Below are 23,145 nucleotides of genomic sequence, written 5' to 3' on the forward strand. Positions count from 1 at the left end.
CAGGTAAAGGGATAAGCAAGCTGACATTGTAATTATAAGGTAGCTTATAACCCAGCTAACAATTTATGGTTCCCAGAACGTTCTGGGAACGTTAGTTTTTGGTTACGGGAACGTTAGTTTTTGGTTCCTCTGTTCTGTTGTGACAATAAAAGAAACAAGTTTCTTTTTAAAATGCATTATCATATAATGTTAGTTAAAACTCATAAATAACTACAAATAACTAATGTTAGGGAAATCTATTAATGTTTTGTTGCGTGTTTCTGAAATTAAAAAAATGTATATATATATACACTCACCTAAATGATTATTAGGAACACCATACTAATACAGTGTTTGACCCCCTTTCGCCTTCAGAACTGCCTTAATTCTACGTGGCATTGATTCAACAAGGTGCTGAAAGCATTCTTTAGAAATGTTGGCCCATATTGATAGGATAGCATCTTGCACTTGATGGAGATTTGTGGGATGCACATCCAGGGCACAAAGCTCCCGTTCCACCACATCCCAAAGATGCTCTATTGGGTTGAGATCTGGTGACTGTGGGGGCCATTTTAGTACAGTGAACTCATTGTCATGTTCAAGAAACCAATTTGAAATGATTCGAGCTTTGTGACATGGTGCATTATCCTGCTGGAAGTAGCCATCAGAGGATGGGTACATGGTGGTCATAAAGGGATGGACATGGTCAGAAACAATGCTCAGGTAGGCCGTGGCATTTAAACGATGCCCAATTGGCACTAAGGGGCCTAAAGTGTGCCAAGAAAACATCCCCCACACCATTACACCACCACCACCAGCCTGCACAGTGGTAACAAGGCATGATGGATCCATGTTCTCATTCTGTTTACGCCAAATTCTGACTCTACCATTTGAATGTCTCAACAGAAATCATCAGAGACTCATCAGACCAGGCAACATTTTTCCAGTCTTCAACTGTCCAATTTTGGTGAGCTCGTGCAAATTGTAGCCTCTTTTTCCTATTTGTAGTGGAGATGAGTGGTACCCGGTGGGGTCTTCTGCTGTTGTAGCCCATCCGCCTCAAGGTTGTGCGTGTTGTGGCTTCACAAATGCTTTGCTGCATACCTCGGTTGTAACGAGTGGTTATTTCAGTCAAAGTTGCTCTTCTATCAGCTTGAATCAGTCGGCCCATTCTCCTCTGACCTCTAGCATCAACAAGGCATTTTCGCCCACAGGACTGCCACATACTGGATGTTTTTCCCTTTGCACACCATTCTTTGTAAACCCTAGAAATGGTTGTGCATGAAAATCCCAGTAATTGAGCAGATTGTGAAATACTCAGAGCGGCCCGTCTGGCACCAACAACCATGCCACGCTCAAAATTGCTTAAATCACCTTTCTTTCCCATTCTGACATTCAGTTTGGAGTTCAGGAGATTGTCTTGACCAGGACCACACCCCTAAATGCATTGAAGCAACTGCCATGTGATTGGTTGATTAGATAATTGCATTAATGAGAAATTGAACAGGTGTTCCTAATAATCCTTTAGGTGAGTGTATATTAAGGGTGTCACGTTTTCGATTTTAAATCGAAATCGATCGAAATTCATGCTCAATCTCGATTATCGAATCAAAAAATGGAATCGTCGATGCTGCCACGCCCCCATGTCACGTCAGCTTGGCTTGCCAAGCGAAACAAAAAAAACACGCTTGTTGAAGTGCTGCGAGTCAACCTAATAGCTACAACAAACAGCCAAAAGATAGCATGGCAACTGCAGATGCAGGAAACCCGTCGACAGAACTTGAACCCCCTCCTCTTTCACTGAAGTCGCCGGTGTGGAAGTATTTTGGATTTCCAGTGAGTTATGTTGACAATGTTCGTGTTGTCGACAAAAAAAACACAGTTTGCAAGCTCTGCTATGTACGTATACCACAGTATTCCACCGGCAGCACGACTAACATGGCAGGGCATCTCCGCAGGCACCACAAAAACATAGATTTATCTGTTAAACCGACAAGTGTAACACAAACTACTCTCCCATCTTCATTTGGAATAAAACTTCCAAGTAACTCAACACGTGCAAAGGCAATTACAAGCGCAGTAGGAGTATTTATAGCCGCGGACATGCGACCTTATTCAGTGGTAGAAAACTCCGGTTTTAGGCATTTAATTAGCGTGCTAGAACCGCGCTACGAAATCCCAAGTAGAACCATTCTCACAGCTACGGTGATACCTTCCATGTACAATAATGTGAAGGAGAAAGTTATTGAAGGTCTTAGCAGTGCACATTTAGTAGCCTTGACTACAGATTGCTGGACCTCCAGAGCAACACAGAGCTTCATGACTGTCACAGCGCATTACATTAATTATGACTGGGAAATTCAAAATCCAGTACTTCAAACTCGCCCCATATATGAAGCTCACACAAGTGAACATTTAGCAGAAGTGCTGAGGGAAGTGGTACTGGAATGGAAGTTGAACAGACAAAATGCAACAATTCCTGTGACAACTGATAATGCAAAGAACATTGTCAATGCCTCACATGCAGCTGGATTGTCTCCACACATTGGATGTTTTGCCCACACTGTGAATCTGGCCTCCCAGAAGGGTTTGGGAGTAAACCAGATTTCCCGTCTTTTGGGCAGAGTCAGGAGGGTGGTCACTTTTTTCCACAGAAGCACCACTGCAGCAGCCGTCTTAAAGTCAAAACAAGACATGCTTCAGCTTCCTCCTCACACGCTGGTTCAAGATGTCATTACAAGGTGGAACTCCAGCTATGACATGATCACACGCTATTTAGAGCAACAAGCTGCTATCTATTCTGGACTTGCAGAAAAAGACATTAAAAAAAATGCTAAAGACCTTATCACCCTCTCTGATCAAGATGTGACTGTTCTGGAAGATGTATGTCAGGTACTGAAACCCCTGAAAACAGTTACAACCTTGATGAGTTCCGAACAGCAGCCTACTGTGTCTATGGTCATGCCCCTACAACACACCATCCTGACATCTTTGAAACACAGTGACACAGATTCAACAATTGTAAAGGATGTTAAATCTGCTATAGAGGCAAACTTTGAAGAGAGGTATTCAGACCCAAGACTTCAACAGTTCCTGAATGAGAGCACTGCCTTGGATCCTAGGTTTAAAACTTTACCCCACCTGGATGACATATCTCGGAATGAGATCTTCAATTGTCTGGAGGAGAAAATCTTGCAAGAGCATTCCACACAGGTATGTGATGCTAATAGGCTAATGTGATTAAGTTAAAGTAGTTTGTTTTTTGTATTTACATAATTTCACATTCATAATATTTCATGAATAGGACTAATCACAATATCCTTTCTGTTTGTTGTTGTCACACTTAAATATAATTTCTGCCTGTTTATTACCTTAAACAACAGTGTTTTGTGTGTGACTATTTCAGCCTCATGCCTCAGGAGAAGGATCCAGCCAAAACCCTGCTGAGGATACAGTCACTGTAGCAACCAGTGGAGGCAGCCCCCCAACAAAGAGAACAGCACTCAGTGAACTGTTTGGTGATTTTTTCAGCACAGCCTCTACTGCATCATCATCAGAAACCAAACCATGGCCTGATGTTGTAAAAGACGAGATTCAGCTATACAAAATGGTTAAAGTAATTTCTGTGGATTCAAATCCACTGAAATGGTGGAAAGATAATGAGAACCAGTACCCAAATTTGTCCAAGCTTGCCAAACGTTATCTTGCTGTACAAGCAACAAGTGTGGCAAGTGAAAGAGTGTTCTCAACAGCTGGGGACATTGTGACATCACAAAGAGCAGCCCTCTCCACAGAGAATGTGGACATTCTCATTTTCTTAAAGAAGAACATGAAACTATAAAAAATAAATCTGCCAATATAAATGTAAATAGTTTATATTTTTGACAGTATTTTTGCAATATTTTTAGCAGTTCCCTTTTCATATTCCTCTTTAACAAGAACTTGAAAGCTTTTTTTTTTGTGAACTTGAATGTCATCATCTGTGAAGAAAACTGCACTTACAAAAGAGAAATTAGATGGCAGGTTATTTTGTATAAGTTTCTAATTGACTGAAGATATAAGTTATTGTTACATTATATTGTTAATAAACATTTTAAATTTGACAATGTAGTGTGTGGTACATTGCGAACAAAGGTCAGATATTATTATATTGCATAAAAGTCTTAAAATGGCATAGCTTGTGCTTTCAAATTTTTCTTTTGTAAATCGAGAATCGAATCGAACCGTGACTTTAGAATCGAAAATGTAATCGAATCGAGGATTTGGAGGATCGTGACACCCTTAATATATATATATATATATCAGCCGATATATCGGAATATCGGATTTTAAAACCAACAAATATTTGTATCGGTATCGGCCTTCAAAATCCTTTATCGGTCGGGCTCTAGTTACTGTATCACTATTCTTTTTCTGATTCACACATTAATTCACTAATTTCCTTGCTGGTTAGTTTCAGTCATTTTGGATAGCGCAGTTAATTTAAGAATTTACATAATTCACTTTACATTTACATTTGATATTGAATGAGTGGTTAAAAGTACTTATGCAATGAGAATTAATTCTTATGAAGTACAAAGGACCATATTTAGTTTAGGGCAACCCATAAGGAGTTATTTACTGTTTTACTGACAAAAGAAAATGATAAATTAACATTTTAGAACAATGCCACCAGTATTTCAGTTACTGTTGTATGCATGTCATATTTACAAGGAGCACTTGTGTATATTGGGCTAATTTTTGGACTTGATTTCTCCATCTAACTTTGCACAGTGGGCTTATTTTGGGCTTGGTTTCAGGGGTGAGGTTGCTTGTATGTCTCCTGAAACTTAGAAACACTGCTGTCTGTCTGTGTCATGGAGCGCAAGGTGGGGTAGGCAAAAAGAGAATTTCCCCACAGGGACTAATGAAGTATCACTATTCTGTTCTGTGTTCGGTCATGATTAATGTTATTGTGCTTTTAACTTGACTGATACTGGAAGTAGGTACATAAACAGACACAGTTGTATGTTCAGTATTTATACATGTAAATGTACTGAAATAAGCACACAGCTCAGCTCCCCCATTGACTGGGGCTGGTGAGGATGGTGCTGAAGGACAGCTCTCATTATTTACTCAGGGCTCACACTGCTGTCTGCTCTGTGTTTACAGCCACAGAGGCACCAGGACAGCAGCAGCAGACCCTCTAAACATCAGCACACCTGGCACACAAACTACTTCCTGTTTCAGTCTTGGAAGAATAGAACAACATACCCCATCAGTGTCCTCAGACCCCTGTGCTCATCCATCCACCCATCTTCCATACCACTAATCTGACAGCGAACCTGGAACCTTTCCCAGGCAGCACAGGGGAAAAGGCAGAGGAACACCTTGGGCAGGATGCCAATCAGTGTTTCTAATATTGCATATTTCTGATCTGACTTTATGATGTCACTGCAGGTAAAAGTCTATCAAGCAGCTTATTTATCTGTATATTTAACTAAATTTATTTTTATCTAACCATGTGATTGAGCTCAGACACCACATGGGGGCCTCATTGCTGCATAGCTGTAAAGCCCTCAGGGAAAGAGAGAAACCAGCCAATAAGGAGGAAGAGGATGTTGCTGGTAAGACTGTCAGTTAGCTTGTGTGGGCGTGAGCATTAGCTGCTCTAACCCCACACATCCTGTCTTCTCTCAGTCTGAGAGGCATCAGCAGAGGAAACTTCATGCAGCGTCTCCCTGAGCACAGGATGGACTTTCTGCTTCACAGGAAGTGTCCTCTCTGAGGAGCTGCCCTCTGGGTATGAAGATGTGGAGGACAGTGAGGGAGACCCTCTCTCAGGTAGGGGGCTGAGGTCTGTGGATGTGGGGGTTAGTGCAGTGCTTACAGTGGGATTCTGGAAGAAGCACATAATCTATTCTTCATTGATACAAAACTAGTGAAAGTTACTTTGTTAAAATTGCTGGATTTTTATGTATTTGTTTGTTATAAGAAATGGATTAGTTAGCATTATGATGGAATGTATGGTTTTATAGCAAAATGTCTTTCATGTTGAAGGATTTTGTAGGTCTGTTAGGATCACAGTTTATCTCAGGGGAATCAGAAGGAGAGGAGATGATAGAGCACTACGGTGATTCTGTCTTTGTGGATAAGATTTCTGCTGGTCTATTATGTGGATCTGTGTAATTTAGTCTGGTTTATCCCAGTGCCTTGTGCCTTCTCAGTATATATATTTAACCTCTTATTACATGCTTATTACAATGTCATGCAGACACGTTAAATAAACAGTTCAGGCTCCATGTGTAGTACTGTCACCTCCCGCCTCCAGTGTTGGGGGGTTAAATCCTGCCCCCATACAGTATCTTGCCCTGATCCTGTACTGCATGATTCATTGGATTATGGCTGTTTTTTTCATACTGTGACAAGGAAGCTTGTGAGTAAAGCCCCACAGAGGATGATGGGGATACTGTTGGGCAAAACTCAGGCAGTTTGTCTAGTAAATTACAACATTCATTTGACATCAAGTTAATGTACTAAAATTACTCTAAACTATCTTTAGATGTCATACGAGTAAAGGTTATTTGAGCTAAATCTGTTCAGCCTCAAGCAAAGGAGACTGAGGGGGGACATGATCCAGGTCTATAAGATTCTAACAGGTTTGGATGCTGTTCAACCGAATAGTTACTTCAGCATTAGTTCAAATACAAGAACTCGTGGCCATAGGTGGAAATTAGCGGGAAAACATTTCAAACTGGATTTAAGGAAGCACTTCTTTACACAGCGTGTAGTCAGAGTATGGAATAGTCTTCTTGATAACGTAGTGCAAGCTGAATCCTTGGGTTCCTTTAAATCAGAGCTAGATAAGATTTTAACAACTCTGAGCTATTAGTTAAGTTCTCCCCAAGTGAGCTCGATGGGCCGAATGGCCTCCTCTCGTTTGTATAGTTCTTATGTTCTTATGTTCTTATGTTTACTGTTTCACGTTCAAGGTTGATGGTGACAGGAGACACAGCAGAGGACTATGATGATGTAGATGGTAGAGCAGGGTCCACATGTTATACAGGGTCAGTTTCTCTTAACACAGAAGTAATGCAGTGAATCACAGCCTGTCACACCACAGTGCTCCTCTCAGATGGTTATATAAGTTCCTTTTATTTTTATGTGCTATTTCTCAATCAAAGACATCTGTTACAAATCATGCTCTATACACAAATCACTTCCCTAATAAACATTATTTACTCATAAATATAGTTTATATTCAGTCTCACTAACCTGTGTCCCCTCTTCTGTCCCTGTAGGTGAAAGAGCCTTGACCACACTGCCCCCTGGGGACGGCCCCCCTGAACTCGACCAGACTGACTATGATGATGTGGGGGAGGAGGGACTGACAGTCCTGCCTGAGGAAGCTCCTGGCCAAATGTTTAAATAAAAGGGGCAAATCACCTTCATATTTTATACAGACATATCACTAGTTCAGTTTTTCTGAATTAAGCTCTTTGTGTTTTTGAGATGGGCAATGTCCTTTATTAATGACCATATCTTTGTATTGTTATTCATGAAGAGAAAATAAACATGAATTCAATTCAGTTCTTTCCAATTTGATTACAAACCAACTTAAAATTCCAGCAACACTGACCAGTAGATATACTTGGATTTGTAGTAATTATTAATTGATTAATATTATAACCCTGAAAAAATGAGTAAGACAGGGAGGTACAGCATGGACCAGACTCCAGACACTCAGATGTACACGCATTCACTCACTCACACACTAATGGATCCTTAGAGCTGATTCACCTGCATATTTTGGATATCAGGTGGGAACTCTAGGACCCGGAACCCAAAGTTCAATATGTCTGTCTGTCAATCTTCCATAACCATTATCCAGTACAGGGCTGCATTGAGCCTGGGACCCACACAGGAAGGATGAGGCAGGGGGCACCCTGGGCAGGATGCCAGTCAGTCACAGGGCACACAGACACTCACTATGGGCAGCTTAGTGTCACCAGTTAAGCTAAATGCATGTTTTTGGACTGAGGAAGGAAACTAGAGATTCTTACAGACACAGTGAGAACATGCAAACTCCACACACACAACAGGAAGGAGGATGGATTCAAACTTCTAGCCCTGAGGATATTAGACTGGAGTGTGCTTTACCCTTGTGGGTAAATATAATTTCTGAGTATGTAAGTATCTGTTATTCTTAAAAAAAATGTATCAGTAAAATAAGAAGATTACTTCTGAACATCATTTTCTTATATTATAAAATGGGTAATGTTGTAATGAAGGGTAATGTTGTAAGGTCCAGTTAGGTTGGTGTAGTGCGTCTGGGTCAGTGTGTAGCTTTAATTCCACATGTTACTGCTGTCTGTAATTGTTATTGTGCCCTCTGCTCCCAGGAATAGGCTCCTTGCTCACTCTGACAAGGAAATCACAGTCTGTCCAAACTATAGAGAGTTTTATAAATATATAGACGATCTATTGGTTCTTACATTACTGGTTCCTAGTAAACCCTGTTGCTTTCCTGCTGATTATACATTATTTCATCATCTGGGCAGGTTTACTGCTGAGAGGAGGAGTCCCGACTCACATCACCACTACTGTGTGTGTATATTTGGAGAAAATGAGCGTTAAGCCCCCTGATTTGTCACTGGGCCTCTTTGATGTTACCTTGTAGCTCCTCTGATAAGGCAGCACTGAGTGTGATTGGTGGGTGGGGGCGTGTTCACTCTGAGGGGCAGGATGGTATAAAGACCCTCGCTGAGAGCTCAGAAGTGAAGGTTGGAGTCTCAGCTCTGGGGAGAGCTGGTTTGTCCTGATGAAGATGGAGATCTGCCTGTTCATCCTCCCTCTCTCATGCCTGCTTCTGCTCACCACAGCCAGTAAGTACCATGATCTTCCTCTGCTCCAGTGGTCCACTCTCAGCCAGCAGAGGTCAGGGGTCATTATTTGGGCCTGAAATATTTGTGGTTTATTGCATGCAGGGTCTGTGTACTGTGTATTAAAAACAAACAAACTGAAAGGTACCCAGTACTCTGACCCTGATTATATATAACATTTACTATGATGGTAATACACCATCATAATACCTGTCAGATTTTTAAACAATTTAAGTGTCTGGATTACATTCAGGAATAAATTGTTCATTTAAAATATAAGCAATATCCTCTTTTAACAATTACTGAAAACAGCAATTGCTTTGCATTTATTAATTTTTTATCGCAGATACGTATTCCACTTTGGATTTTTGCTACTGTGGTAACAGACTACATTTCTCAATAATGCCGAGGTGAAATTTTTATAATCCCATTTTTACACAGTAACATGGCACTCAGTACTCTTAAAAACCATTATGGGTTTATATGCACATATTTTACATACATCTGTTACGGCCTTAACAGAACTATTACCACTGTAGGCCTATCAGAATCAGCATTAAATATACAAAAATGTCAGTTTAAATGTGTCACACCCTGCTCCGTTCGATCCTAATGTGTGCCACGCCCACCTCGTTACCTCGTGTTCAGTCCTGATTGTGATCGCCTGTGTCCTATTAAGTCTAGCTTGTCTTGTGTATTTAGTCCTCGTCTGAGTCAGTCTTCCCCAGACTTGTCATTGTAATGTTGCCTGTTGTGATTCCCCGGTCCCGTCTTCCTCGAATAAACCCCGTCCAACCCGACTTCCTGGCTCCTTTCCCCTGCTTCCCTGCTCGCCTCTCCGCAACCGTGACAGATTGACAAGTCTCCCAACCAAGCTCAGCGCTGTCGGGAGGGACCTCTCGACCGACGAAGAGGTGATCCACTGGACCAACATGCTGGAACTTCAGGGGGATCCAGTGGCCCACCCGTTAGTGGAGAAATGTTGGAGGCTCATGAGACAGAGGGACGTGATCGGTGAGGAGCAGCTGCAGGCGAAGGTGGGAAGACACCTACAGCAGCTGAGGGAGAGAGCGGCCGCCTGGCTGTCCCCCCTGCGATACGCCTCCTGGGAGCCGCCCCCCGACTCACCGCCTGCCTCCTTCCCCGTCGCTAGCATGACGGCAAGGGCTCCAACCTCCACCAAACAGCGCAAGACTGAGCTTGAAGCGGCTTCGGCCGCTCACCCCCGCCGCTCCGGAAGGAAGCGGCGAAAGCCGCGCAGAGCGCAGCATGAGGGAGAGACAACGCTCTTCCTGGGTGCCTGCTCCCTAATGCCCGCGGCAACGCCTGCTCCGGACCTGCCGGCCACACCGCCTGCTGCCGCCGCCGATCTGCCCGCGGCTGCGCTGCCTGCTGCCGCCGCCGATCTGCCCGCGGCTGCGCTGCCTGCTGCCGTCGCCGATCTGCCCGCAGCACCGCCTGACCCGCCTGACCCGCCTGTCCAGCCTGACCCGCCTGTCCAGCCTGACCCGCCTGTCCTGCTTGTCCCGCCTGCTGCAGCTGCCGCCGCTCTACCCGCGGCACCGCCTGCTGCAGCTTCCGCCGCTTTGCCAGCGGCACCGCCTGACCCACCTGTCCTGCCTGACCCGCCTGCTCTGCCTGCAGTCCCTGCAGCTGCCACCACTCAGGCTGCGGCGCCCGCCGCGGCGCCCCCTGCTGGCCGCGTGATGGCGGCGCCCGCCGAGGCGCCCCCTGCTGGCCGCACGATGGAGGTGCCCGCTGAGGCGCCCCCTGCTGGCCCCGTGACTGCGGCGCCCGTCCTGCCGGCACCAGAACTGCCTGTATTGCCCGTCCTGCAGGCTCTTGACCTGCCTGTCTCGCCCGTCCTGCCGGCACCTGAACTGCCTGTCTCGCCCGTCCTGCCGGCACCTGAACTGCCTGTCTCGCCCGTCCTGCCGGCACCAGAACTGCCTGTATTGCCCGTCCTGCAGGCTCTTGACCTGCCTGTCTCGCCCGTCCTGCCGGCACCTGAACTGCCTGTCTCGCCCGTCCTGCCGGCACCTGAACTGCCTGTCTCGCCCGTCCTGCCGGCACCTGAACTGCCTGTCTCGCCCGTCCTGCCGGCTCTTGACCTGCCTGTCTCGCCCGTCTTGCCGGCACCCGAACTGCCTGAGGTGGCTGCGGTTGCGCCCCCTGCTGGCCGTGTGCTGGCGGCACCCGCTGTGGCGCTCCCTACTGGTCGCGTGCTGGCGGCGCCCGCCGAGGCGCCCCCTGCTGACCGGACGCCCGAGGCGCCCGCTGAGGCGCCTCCTGCTGGCCACACGCCCGCGGCCCCGCCTGAGGCCGCCTCTCCCGTCCTGCCCGCGGCCCCGCCTGAGGCCGCCTCTCCCGTCCTGCCCGCGGCCCCGCCTGAGGCCGCCTCTCCCGTCCTGCCCGCGGCCCCGCCTGAGGCCGCCTCTCCCGTCCTGCCCGCGGCCCCGCCTGAGGCCGCCTCTCCAGTCCTGCCCGCGTCCCTGACTCCCTCGCCATTACCCCGGCAAGGCCAACGCCCCACAGGACCCCGCCTGTCGGTGTCCCGTAAGGGAAGGGGACATAGGCGTCGGGCCTGGGTCCCGCCCGCCCTGCCCCCTGGCTCGCCCGTTCGGCCCCTGGCTGTGGCTCGCTGGCTGCCTGCGGGTCCTCCGGCTCGGGGTCGGCGGTCCCCTCCGGGTCCCCCCCTGGATCCTCGGTGCCGGTCCTCGGTCCCTCCTCCGGCTCCATGTCGGTCGCCTCCGGGCCCCCCTGCTCCAGTTGGGCGTCGGACGGCGCCTTCGCCGGCTCCGGCTGCGCCTCCGCCTGCCGCGGCTTCCCCCTCCTGCCTGCCTGCACTGGTGTTCCCTCCTGCTCCCTCCGTGTCCCCTCCGTCACTCCCTCGTCCCGTTCCCATAGCCCCTGGGTGGTCCCCTCCTGCTCCCTCCTCCCTCTCCCCTGCGGCCCCTCCGGCCGCTGCCCGTCGCCCGCCTGGGCTCCCTCGTGCTCCCCTTGTTCCTCCTCCCTTTCCGTTTGTCCCGCCTGTCTCTGCTCCTCGTCCCTTTCTGTCTCCTTCATTCACTCCTGGCCCTTTTGTTCCTCCTTTCTCCCCTCCTTCTGTGTCTCCCTTCCTTGTCTGCCTGTCTGCCTTCCCTGTTCTGTGTCGTGTCTTGTCCTTCTCGTCCCTGTTCTTGTTCTGCGTCTCCGTTCTGTTCCCTGTTTTTGGTTGATGTTCTGCTTTGTTTTCCAGGTCCTGTTTTCCCGGTTCGTCTCGTCCGTCGCCTCTCCTCTGGCGCGCCCGGTGTGCGCGCCTTTGGGGGGGGGGGGTTCTGTCACACCCTGCTCCGTTCGATCCTAATGTGTGCCACGCCCACCTCGTTACCTCGTGTTCAGTCCTGATTGTGATCGCCTGTGTCCTATTAAGTCTAGCTTGTCTTGTGTATTTAGTCCTCGTCTGAGTCAGTCTTCCCCAGACTTGTCATTGTAATGTTGCCTGTTGTGATTCCCCGGTCCCGTCTTCCTCGAATAAACCCCGTCCAACCCGACTTCCTGGCTCCTTTCCCCTGCTTCCCTGCTCGCCTCTCCGCAACCGTGACAAAATGTAAGTGTAATACATTAATATATTGACTTGACCTGACTGATTGTACCTTTAATACAATAAACTCATAACCAGGGTATGATATAATATTGCTGGTTATTTTAAACTGAGTCTAAGGACATTTTTACAATTAAGTTCAATATGCCAATAAGTCAAACGGAAGAACATTTGCGCTACAGCATATCAAAACTATGTATTATTCATAAAAATATTATTATAATTACAGAATATTTTTGATCCATGATTTATTAATGAAATGAACGGAAGATTGGCCTATAAATTATAATTAAATACGACACTGGATAAAATATGACGAATTTGTTTGCTACTAGCATATCTGGATTTTCGGAATTTTACAGAAATGATACCAGCTAAATCATTCAACTTTGGCAAAATTTTTATCATATCAAAATTTTTTTTGTCAAAATTCAAAGATGGAATTTAAAATAGGCCTAATAATACTTTTTATATGTATCAAGCAATCACTTCTCTGATTATAATGACGCTTCTCCGTCCTTCTACCATATTATTACGGGTGTCGCCAGGCTCCGGTCCGCGGAAAGCTGGACGCTGGTTCATTTACAAAAATAACATGTAAATTAAACTTAAAGGCTGCGTCTTTTTAACGACCCCAGATTAGCCAGCGACCTGATCCCATCTGAAAAAAATGGAAACGTAACAAAGTGATCCGGTCCGCGGCTGGGATCCCCGTCGGTTATTATCGAGCCGAGGGGAAACCTTTTTTTGGTGGGGGGGAGCAGCTACTCGCCAGTAAAGGTTATCGGCCAGGGAGGGGGAGGGGTTAAAAAGCATTGCTAACTACCGGTAGGTTAAGAACAAAAACTACACGGTGCCTTTACAAGGACACACTTTTCAATATTTTGGGCAAAGGGGGCAGGAGATGAAACAGCTGTGTTATAAACGTGCCTGGTTATTAGACATAAATCATTTTAAGAGCGTTTAACCGCCAGATTTTCCGTCACATATTCACTAACCAGGTACCCAGTTTGACTGTTTTAATTTGATTAAATTTTTAATAGCTCTAAATGTGAAGCTTATATCATGTGTCATATACCGTATGAGTGTGATACTGAACTGCAGTGACTTACAGTGACTGTCCTGCACTTGCAGACAGTGACGTCAGGCTGGTGGGTGGCGGCGATCCCTGTGCTGGGAGAGTGGAGGTTCTTCATCAAGGACAGTGGGGCACAGTGTGTGATGATGGCTGGGATATGGAGGATGCTGCAGTGGTGTGTAGGCAGATGTTCTGTGGAGATGCTGTAGCTGCACCACAGTATGCTCACTTTGGAGCAGGAAGAGGGAGCATCTGGATGAGTAATGTGGCCTGTGGAGGGTCAGAGTCGACACTGAAGGACTGTGGGTCCAGACAGAGAGTATATAGCTGTGGTCACCATGAGGACGCTGGAGTTATCTGCTCAGGTAGGACACATGTACTGATCAGTAAACATGCTGCGCAAAGTCAATTTGCTCACTTTTAATCAAGAAACATATTAAAAAGTCTCTCAGAAAAGCTTTTAATAGTGCAGCTCTGTGTGTTACTTTGAATGTCAGTTTAGAATGACTCAGTGGGTCTTAGTTTTATATTTATTTACATTCATAAATCATAGCTTCGATAATTTGTGAGATTATGAGCAGAGGAGAAATCACCATTAGAGGCTTTATAGAGTTATTTGTCACACAGCCTAGTTTTATATGCTATTGTGTACATTTATTAAACTTTTGTTGAGAAAAAAATATAGCGTAATTTTTGCCCCACTAAATACATCAAATCTTCTGTCTGCTAACTGCTTATGCTGGTGAAGCTGGCGGGGGCTTGGAGCCGATCCCAGGCAGCACAGGGCACAAGGCAGGGGGACACCCTGGGCGGGATGCCAGGCAAATAGATAAATGGTGTGATTAATCAATTACTGCAAGCCTGTCAGAGTAAAATCTGTGTGCTTTACTTTTTGGTTTTCTTTGATGAAGGAGAAACACACCACAAATAGATATGGTCAGCAACTCAGCAAAATCAAAATAGTAAACAAAATCTTACCCGACTTTCTTAAAATTCACAAGATATTTATTCAATCATGTTGTTCCTGGACACTATAGCCTCCATTAGCTCATGGCCACATGGTTTTTAATCCATGCTGACAAAGAGAAAAAGGTAATAAAATTACAGGAAGTTTAGCTGTATTTTATACACAGAAACACAGAGAGCCTGTGAAGCCTGATTCTATTCTTATGCTTGTTCTGATTTAGCCTGAAGCTTTCAATGTGCTTAAAACAGTGATTAATTGTAGTATTTTATACTATTATAAAATGTAGGTGAATACATTATTATCCTCTTATTATTTTTATTATTAGGATATTGTTTATTGACACTGCTAGATCGCAGCCTGTGACCCACAGCAGAGAATGGGACCCTAACTTCACCACCAAAGGTGTTTAGTGAGGCGACTAGTCTGACCACCCCCTCCTATACACAGTCTTATGCTGGACCAACAGTAACAAAAGCCACACTCAGGGAAACACACCACCAGCCTTACTCCCCATGTGCAGGTTACCTTGTCCTGCTCCTGACACTAATGTAGCGACTCCATCAGGGTCAGTAACCTGAACGACATCACCGATAGCCGAAACCACAGGGCCACCTGTCCCCTGATGTCTTCAGTGCAGAGAACCTGACTACAGCTGAGCAAAGGTGAAGGAAAGACCAGTCAGTGTGCAGCCACTGGCATGCAGCAGCCATCTGCTCAGACGTGTCTAGGAACGGCTCTGGGTTACTGTCAGGGTCCATCTTTGGGATGTGCACATGCACAGGGACCCATAACAGAAGGACTCCTTAAACACTGCTGGCCCTTAAAGTATTATGATTATGAGGGGGAGACTATCATTGTTATCATACAGTAGGAAATAATGTAGCTGCTTTTACTTCAGTGATGTCGATAAATCTGTTTTATTTTGATCTCTGTTTACTTTTAATTTAAATTTTGAAATGCAGCTGACAGGAGGACCTCATCTGTGCTCTGGGAGACTGGAATTTCCACTTGGAGACTCAAGGGGCACCGTGTGCGATCCTGACTTTGACCTGCAGGATGCAAAGGTTGTGTGTCGGCAGCTGGGCTGTGGGATCCCTGTGGAGGAGCCCAGGGGGGCTGCATTTGGGAAGGGGGGTGGGCAGGTGTGGTCAAAGAAGATTAACTGCAAAGGGGATGAATCTGATTTTGGTCAGTGTTTGAGATCATCCACAGAGGAACAGAACTGCAATCATGAGACGGATGTGGGACTGAAGTGCTTCTGTAAGTTGTGCTGGAAAATTATTTACTAACTTATAGGTGCTAGACAGTTTGCTAATATTATTGAATGTCACTAATTATACTTTTCAAATCCCTCTATATTAATAATATTAACACAAAGGAAAAAAAAATTGCTGCTACCTGATGATATTCTGCATTTGCTTATTCAGGGTTCCTGCGGATCCTTAAAAAGTCTTATTTTAGAATTGCCGAATTTAAAGTCATAAAATGTCTTTAAAAAGTATTATTTTTTTCTGGCATGTATTCTTAAACCCCATCATATATGGTTTAATATTTATTGAAATCATGAATGTTTATGGAATCATATTACCTCCAAGCTTTCATGCCTTGTTTATTATTGCCACGCTAACCACACGAGTTCTGGCTTGTGTAGCACATAGATATCAAAACACTGCGCTCCGCCGATGTAGGATAATTTGATTTTCTATGGTTAGTAAAGGTGTGTATATATGTATATAGTAGCCCTTCACAAGCTCATTTTCATGTCGCGGGTTCGGCGTAAACTAGTGGATGTTAGCATTGTAGTTTGTGTCAGTACGATCCATTGTCAACATGGGGAAATGCAAATTTAATGAGAATTGGACAGACAATGACAAATATGCAGGTTGGCTACAACGCGCTACAGACTCACATGATCTTAAATGCTTGTAGTGCAAGAAGACCTATAAAATGGGTAGTATGGGTATTCAAGCGGTCGAGACACATCGTGCATCAGAGAAACACAAACGCTATGAGTCCTGAAAGATGACTTCACTACCCACCCAGAACTACATTCAGTGTGGGCCTAGTCTACCAGATGCTACTTTGGAAGTTCAAACCATTGCCGAAGTTACAGCTTCGGAAGCATCGTGTTCGACATCTTTTTCTGGGTTTTCAACAAGAGCAACACTTAAGGCCGAAGTGCTTTGTTCTCTTTACACGGTGAGCCAACATCATTCATACAAATTAATACAGAAAAGTGGAATTAACAAAGTGGAATTAACACAGTGTTTCAGGTGATGTTCCTGGATTCAGCCATAGTAAAGTCGTTCACCTGTGGGAGGGATAAGACCGCGTATATATCTAGGTTCAGTTTTGCACCTTTCGTCCAACGTGAGCTGAGATCAGCTGTGAATGACGACAGCTTTGTGACTATGTTTGATGAAAGTTTAAACAAATCAATCAAATCAAAACAAATAGACTTTCATTTGAAACACTGGACCACTACTTAGACTGGAACATTTGTGGAATCAGGCTACTATGATCACAGTTTAAGCAGCCTCTAAGTTTGCCAAGTGTGACATTAGAAACATAATTTTTTGACCTGCAATACAATTTATTAGAGCTTTAGTGTTTAAATTTATATGCCTTTGTGAAACCACACTCCTCACAATATACACAGCGTCACTTGGTGCTAACAAAAGCGGATCTTTTAAAATCGTTGTGCAGTTCATGTATACATGAAGTACATTTAAAATGGCAAGAGCTATGGGTTTTTTTTTGGTCGTGAAAATGGTTTTATTTTTTTCTTTTTGAGGTCTTAGAAAGGTCTTAAAAAGTCTTAATGTTGATGTTAAAATCTGTGCAGCAACCATGTTATTTGTTTCTCTGTTGTTCTACATCCATGCTGTTTGCAGGGTACACAGACTCCAGGCTGGTGGGCGGCCCTGACTCCTGCTCCGGGAGGGTGGAGCTGCAATACCTCAGTGAGTGGGGGACAGTGTGTGATGCATCCTGGGATATGAGAGCAGCCAGTGTCCTCTGTCAGCAGCTGCAGTGTGGGAGCGCTGTGGCAGTGCCAGGACAGGCCTGGTTTGGAGAGGGGAGGGGCCGCATCTGGGCTGATGTGTTTGAGTGCCAGGGGAATGAGACACACCTCTCCCAGTGTGCTGTGTCCTCATGGAGTCGAGCTGCATGCTCTCATGGACGGGATGCAGGACTCATCTGTGAAGGTGATGACGGTACTACAGCTGACATTGTACAATGAATTAGTAGTTTGGGTTTTAAAAAAATTGTGAACCAATATATATTATGATTATACAAATCAGAATAGCCTGGTATCATAAAAAAATTCATCAAACTTCTATGCTACTTACAGTAAATCACTGAGAAATGTGGGGCTCTTGCAGACTAAAAATGTTTTATATAAACATTTTAATGGCAACATTAGAAATATTAACATATGCAGCCAAAACTCCAGCAGTTTGTATAATAACTAATTGAATGCAGTGTAGTCAAAGATGTTTCTAATATGCACATCTGACAAACACTGACAGTGACTGATGTATCCACAGGGTCTAAATCTCTCTCAGCTCTCAATGGGACAGTAAGACTGTCTGGAGAGAGTGGCTGTGAGGGTCAGGTGGAGGTTTACTACCAGCTGACCTGGAGCAGAGTTCTCATGGACTCCTGGAGCTTCAGGGAGACCTCTGTGGTCTGCAGGCAGCTGGGCTGTGGCTCTGCAGTGAGGCTGTACAGCTCCTCCCTGTCTGGGACAGGGGACAGTGATGTATGTCTGACAGGGTATCAGTGCTCTGGGAATGAATCTCACCTGTTGAACTGCAGTGATCTACAGAGACTGAGCTGCAGCTCTGGTCCACAGGTGCCCATAGAGTGTTCAAGTGAGTACAGAATAGTAATGATAGCACATATTTAGAAAATCGTGTTTAAGATAAAGTTTAAAACATCTTATAGATAAACAGCTCTGACATCAGATGGATGGATGGATGTGCAATTACGAAACGAAAAACAAGAAACAAATTACCTCCCTCTGTCCCTCCTTCTCCCAGAGCACAGGTCCATCAGGCTGGTGGGTGATGCTGGGGGCTGTGCAGGGAGGCTGGAGGTGCTCCACTAGGGCTCCTGGGGGACAGTGTGTGGAGACTCCTGGGACCTGAAGGATGCTCAGGTGGTGTGCAGACAGCTCCAGTGTGGGACAGATCTCCGTGACCCAGTGCCCACCTTCTTTGGACCAGGAACTGGACCCATCTGGTGGATGAGGTGGACTGTGAGGGGAATGAGACGTCTCTGTGGGACTGTCCTTCAGCACAGAGGGGACAGAATGACTGTGTCCATAAAGAGGATGTAGGAGTTGTGTGTTCAGGTGTGAATATTTTACATCAGGGCTCTTCATCTTAATAAAGGGAAACAAATCTGAAATTATGAAACCTAAAGACTGACAGCAGTAACAAAATACTGAAGTAATGACTTTTTTTTTTTCCAACAATATGTTTATTTCACTTTTTCTTTTATACACAAAAGCAAAACAACACACAACAAAACATCCCCTCAGACACAATACATAAGAACATCACACAACACATTAACAAAGCCTTTTGACAGAAAATATCAGGCGACAACCAGCTCATATCACGCCAAACAGTGAAAGAGTAACAAATCTTAGCCGTCGTCCTCTTCTTGATCGTCAGACAAGTTCGTGCCCTCCGCAAAGAGCATGAAAGGCTTCCAAACACTCTCAAACAAATCCTTTTTCCCTTTTAACAAAAATGTGATGCGTTCCAAAGGAAGCGTAGCCAACATCTGTTTGACCCATTGTCCAACACTTGGCCTTTCTATACATTTCCAGTACAGTGCAATCAACCTCTTAGCCTGTAATAAACAAATATCGATAAACAATTTCTCAGTCTTCGTATAGTCTGTGTGCTCGGGGTATATACCTAGAAGTATAAAGGAAGGCTCCAAAGGAAGGTCCTTAGCAATAATGGACTTCACCGTGCTCCGTATTTCACCCCAAAAAGCCCTAAGTTCTCTACAGTCCCAAACACAGTGAAGCAGTGTACCTCTTTCGTCCCCACATTTCGCACATACGTCCGGGACCAGCGGATTGTATTGGTGCAGTCTAACAGGAGTGACATAGACACGCATAAGCCACTTGTATTGTAATAATCTTAACCGAGAGTTTATAGTTTGTTTATGCGCCTTCCGGCAAACCCCTTGCCACTCATCCAGTGACAAATTTATCTGTAGATCCTCCTTCCAAGCCTCCAATTTCTTGGTTGAATTATCTGGAGAATGTGATAACAGCAATTTATAAAGTCTTGAGATTGCACCTCTACCAAGACCATGTTCACTTACCAATTCTTCTAACCTGGATTTGGGTGGACACAATAAATTTCTTTGCTTCGTCCCTACATAACTTCTAATTTGTAGATACTTGAAAAAATATTTCCTATGAATATCATATTTGAGACTAAGCATGTCAAATGTCATCATGTTATCAGAGCCCGTCAGATACAGATCTTGAATTTTCTCCAATCCCTTCATAGCCCATTGCTTAAACACCGCATCAGCTCTTCCCGGGGGGAAGGTCTGATTACCCCAAATTGGGGTCAGCCTTGATAAAATGACCGGCTCCTTAATGTGCCTTTTAACAGTATACCACACCTTAACCATATTTTTAACTATTGGGTTCTTAGTCTTCTTCATCAAATTAACTTCTGTATCCGAAAAGAGGTACAAGGGTAATGGGGGGCTCAATACGCCACATTCCATTTCTGTCCACTGGGGAGGATCATTTTTACAAAAATAGCACCCAATAGATCTAAGCTGAGCTGCCCAATAGTACCACTCTATGTTCGGGCACATCAAGCCTCCCTCATCGTATGGTAAATGCAGTAGAGACAGGCGTATTCTAGCACGTTTGTTCGACCATAAAAAATCAAGAAGCAGTTTCCTAAACGTTTTAAACCAATCAGCAGGAGGAGGTAAGGGGATATTCTGAAAAACATACAATAGCTTCGGAAGTATACTCATTTTATAAATATTTATTCGACCTATGAGGGACATGGGAAGAAGACTCCATCTGTTGACGCTATCTTTAATTTCGTTACCCAACGATTCATAATTATGCTGAACTATTAAATCCAAACTTGGAAGAATATGTATGCCTAAGTAAGTAAATTTAGAAACTGATTTGAAATGTGAAACAGCCTCCGGCGGGTCTTCTCTTTCTCTATTATCTAGCAATAGGATGGATGATTTCGATCTGTTTATTACATATCCAGAAATATGACCAAACTCATCAATTAGTTCCAACAATGCCGGGATAGACAAATTTAGTCGTGAAAGGAACAAGATGATATCATCCGCATACAGCGACAGCCTGTGTTCCACCTGGCCGACCATGATACCGGTAATGTATGAATGCGACCGTATGGCTATTGCCAAGGGCTCCATCGCTAAAGTAAAGAGCAACGGGGATAACGGACATCCCTGCCGACAACCTCGTTTAACCATAATTGGTTTAGACACATTTTTATTTGTTAGAATTTCTGCCGTCGGGTGCAAATATAATAGTTGTATCCATTTCCGAAATTTTGGCCCCAATCCAAATCTCTCCAACACCTCAAAAAGATATGCCCAGTCTACCCTATCAAACGCCTTTTCAGCATCCAGGGAGAGGAGGGCCGTGTCTTTAGGGACATCCAAAGCTTGAATAACATTAAGAACCCTCCTTACATTATATAGACCCTGCCTACCTGAGATAAAGCCATTTTGATCCCTGTGTATAAGCAATGGGAGGGCGTCTCGCAAACGATTTGCTAGTAGTTTGCTGATTATCTTAAGATCTGTATTAAGCAGGCTTATTGGCCTCATGTTCTCACATTTGTCTCTAGACTTTCCAGGTTTAGGCAATAAAATGATTAGTGCATTCGCCATCGTGTCAGGGAGGTCCCCCACCATAAACGCTTCTTTTAACATTTCCAACATTGGCCTTACCAACCGTCCCTTAAATTTCTTATAGAAGTCAATCGGAAACCCATCAGGGCCTGCCCTTTTACCTGCGTTCATGCTTTCAATTACTCCGAGTATTTCTTCCTCACTAATATCTGAGTCCAAATATAAGCCTAGATCCTCTGTGACAGTTGGTATGTGTAACTTATCCAAAAATAATTTCCGTTCGTCTAAATCTGTCTGGTTTTGAGAGTCATAAAGTGTTTCATAAAACTGTCTAAATTCATTATTTATCTCTATAGGGTCCACGACTGTCTCCCCACTCGCAGTCGTTATTGTAGTTATGTCCTTTCGTGTGTCCAATTTTTTTATTTGCCACGCCAAAACCTTACCGGGTTTCTCACCCTGTTCATAAAAAGACTGATTTAACCGTATTATGTTAGAGGCTGCCCTGTCCGCCGCGGCCTTGTTATACTGTGCTTTCAACAGCATCAGTTCTTTTCCTACATGCGGATTTTTATCTCTAAACAGTTGATCCTCCAGATGTTTTATTTTCCCTTCCAGCTGTTGTCTTTTCCTGCGCTGTTCTTTAGATTTGGAGGAGGTATAAGAAATGATATAACCCCTTATACAAGCCTTAAAGGCATCCCACCTGATACCGGCTGCGGTCTGTGTCGTATTTAGACTAAAATATTCATCAATTTTATCCCCCACATATCCTACAAAAGATTCATCTCTAAGCCACTTTTGATGTAAACACCACCTAGGTGGGTCTATCAATAACCCCCTATGGGTGTAAGCTACGTTACAAGGGGCATGATCCGAGATTGTTATACTATCATAAAAACAAATTCCCATATCAGGCAACAAATCTACCGAAATCAATAAGTAATCAATACGGGAGTAAGTGTTAAATGTTTTGGAATAACAAGAGTATGTAACATCGATAGGGTTTTGATGCCGCCAAACATCTATCATTTGCAGTTCTCTCATAAAATTCTGGATGACCTCCCTACTTTTATGATGAGTCTGGTCAATTCCAGTTGATCGGTCTAAGACTGGATTCAAAACACAGTTCCAATCTCCACCAATAATAGTTTTACCTGAGAGAGAAGAAATGGTTAGAAATAAATTTGTAAAGAACCGATCGTCATCAATGTTTGGTCCATACACATTCACTAAGTTGAAATTTTCCCGCAAAATTGAGCCCTGAATAATCAAATACCTTCCGGATTTATCTTTTATAATATTTGTAACGTGCAAGGGCACCGATTTATGAATCAGTGTTATTACTCCTCGGGCTCGTAACGTATAAGACGATGCATACAACGAACCTTGCCACCTTCTACCAATTTTGGTATTGCCCTCCTCCAGAGTATGGGTTTCCTGTAGGAAGACAATCCTAGAGCCTAGATCCTTTATCCTGTTCATAACCTGCTTAATCTTTTTAGGTGTACCCAGGCCTCTGCAATTCCAGGAAGTAAACTTAATTTCAAATTTTTGTGTCATCTATACACTCGCAAACATTTTATGCTTGCCCTACGTATATATGTCCAAGAGGATGTACACACATGAACAATAAGACAAAAAACTGCGAACGTTACGAACATCACAACAACAAACCTCCAACCCAGCTCGCTGGGTAAACCCCTGAAGTATTCTACTTCCTACCGCGAACTTCGTTAGATTCTTAAAATCTAAACCTTTATCCTAACATTCGCCTGCG

At 44.5% G+C, this 23,145-nt stretch overlaps 2 protein-coding genes and 1 long non-coding RNA gene across 8 annotated transcripts in view; all 3 read left to right on the top strand.

Annotated features, from left to right (window-relative positions):
• The window catches only part of LOC111838963 (antigen WC1.1-like), a 154,644-nt gene that overhangs the window by 125,406 nt on the left and 6,093 nt on the right, over positions 1 to 23,145 (top strand). The window lies entirely within an intron of this gene.
• Positions 4,795 to 7,547, top strand: LOC140588301 (uncharacterized). The gene is made up of 3 exons (XR_011989661.1): positions 4,795 to 5,418; positions 5,659 to 5,802; positions 7,260 to 7,547. It is a non-coding gene; the product is annotated as an uncharacterized lncRNA (long non-coding RNA).
• On the top strand, positions 8,691 to 18,847 carry LOC140588299 (scavenger receptor cysteine-rich type 1 protein M130-like). Its single transcript, XM_072710257.1, has 6 exons — positions 8,691 to 8,843; positions 13,558 to 13,867; positions 15,415 to 15,728; positions 17,363 to 17,677; positions 18,020 to 18,346; positions 18,515 to 18,847. Exons 1-6 carry the CDS (start codon positions 8,780 to 8,782, stop codon positions 18,580 to 18,582), a joined length of 1,398 nt encoding a protein of 465 aa, XP_072566358.1. The 5' UTR covers positions 8,691 to 8,779; the 3' UTR covers positions 18,583 to 18,847.

This window comes from Paramormyrops kingsleyae, chromosome 3, assembly GCF_048594095.1.
Source record: "Paramormyrops kingsleyae isolate MSU_618 chromosome 3, PKINGS_0.4, whole genome shotgun sequence".
Taxonomy (NCBI): domain Eukaryota; kingdom Metazoa; phylum Chordata; class Actinopteri; order Osteoglossiformes; family Mormyridae; genus Paramormyrops; species Paramormyrops kingsleyae.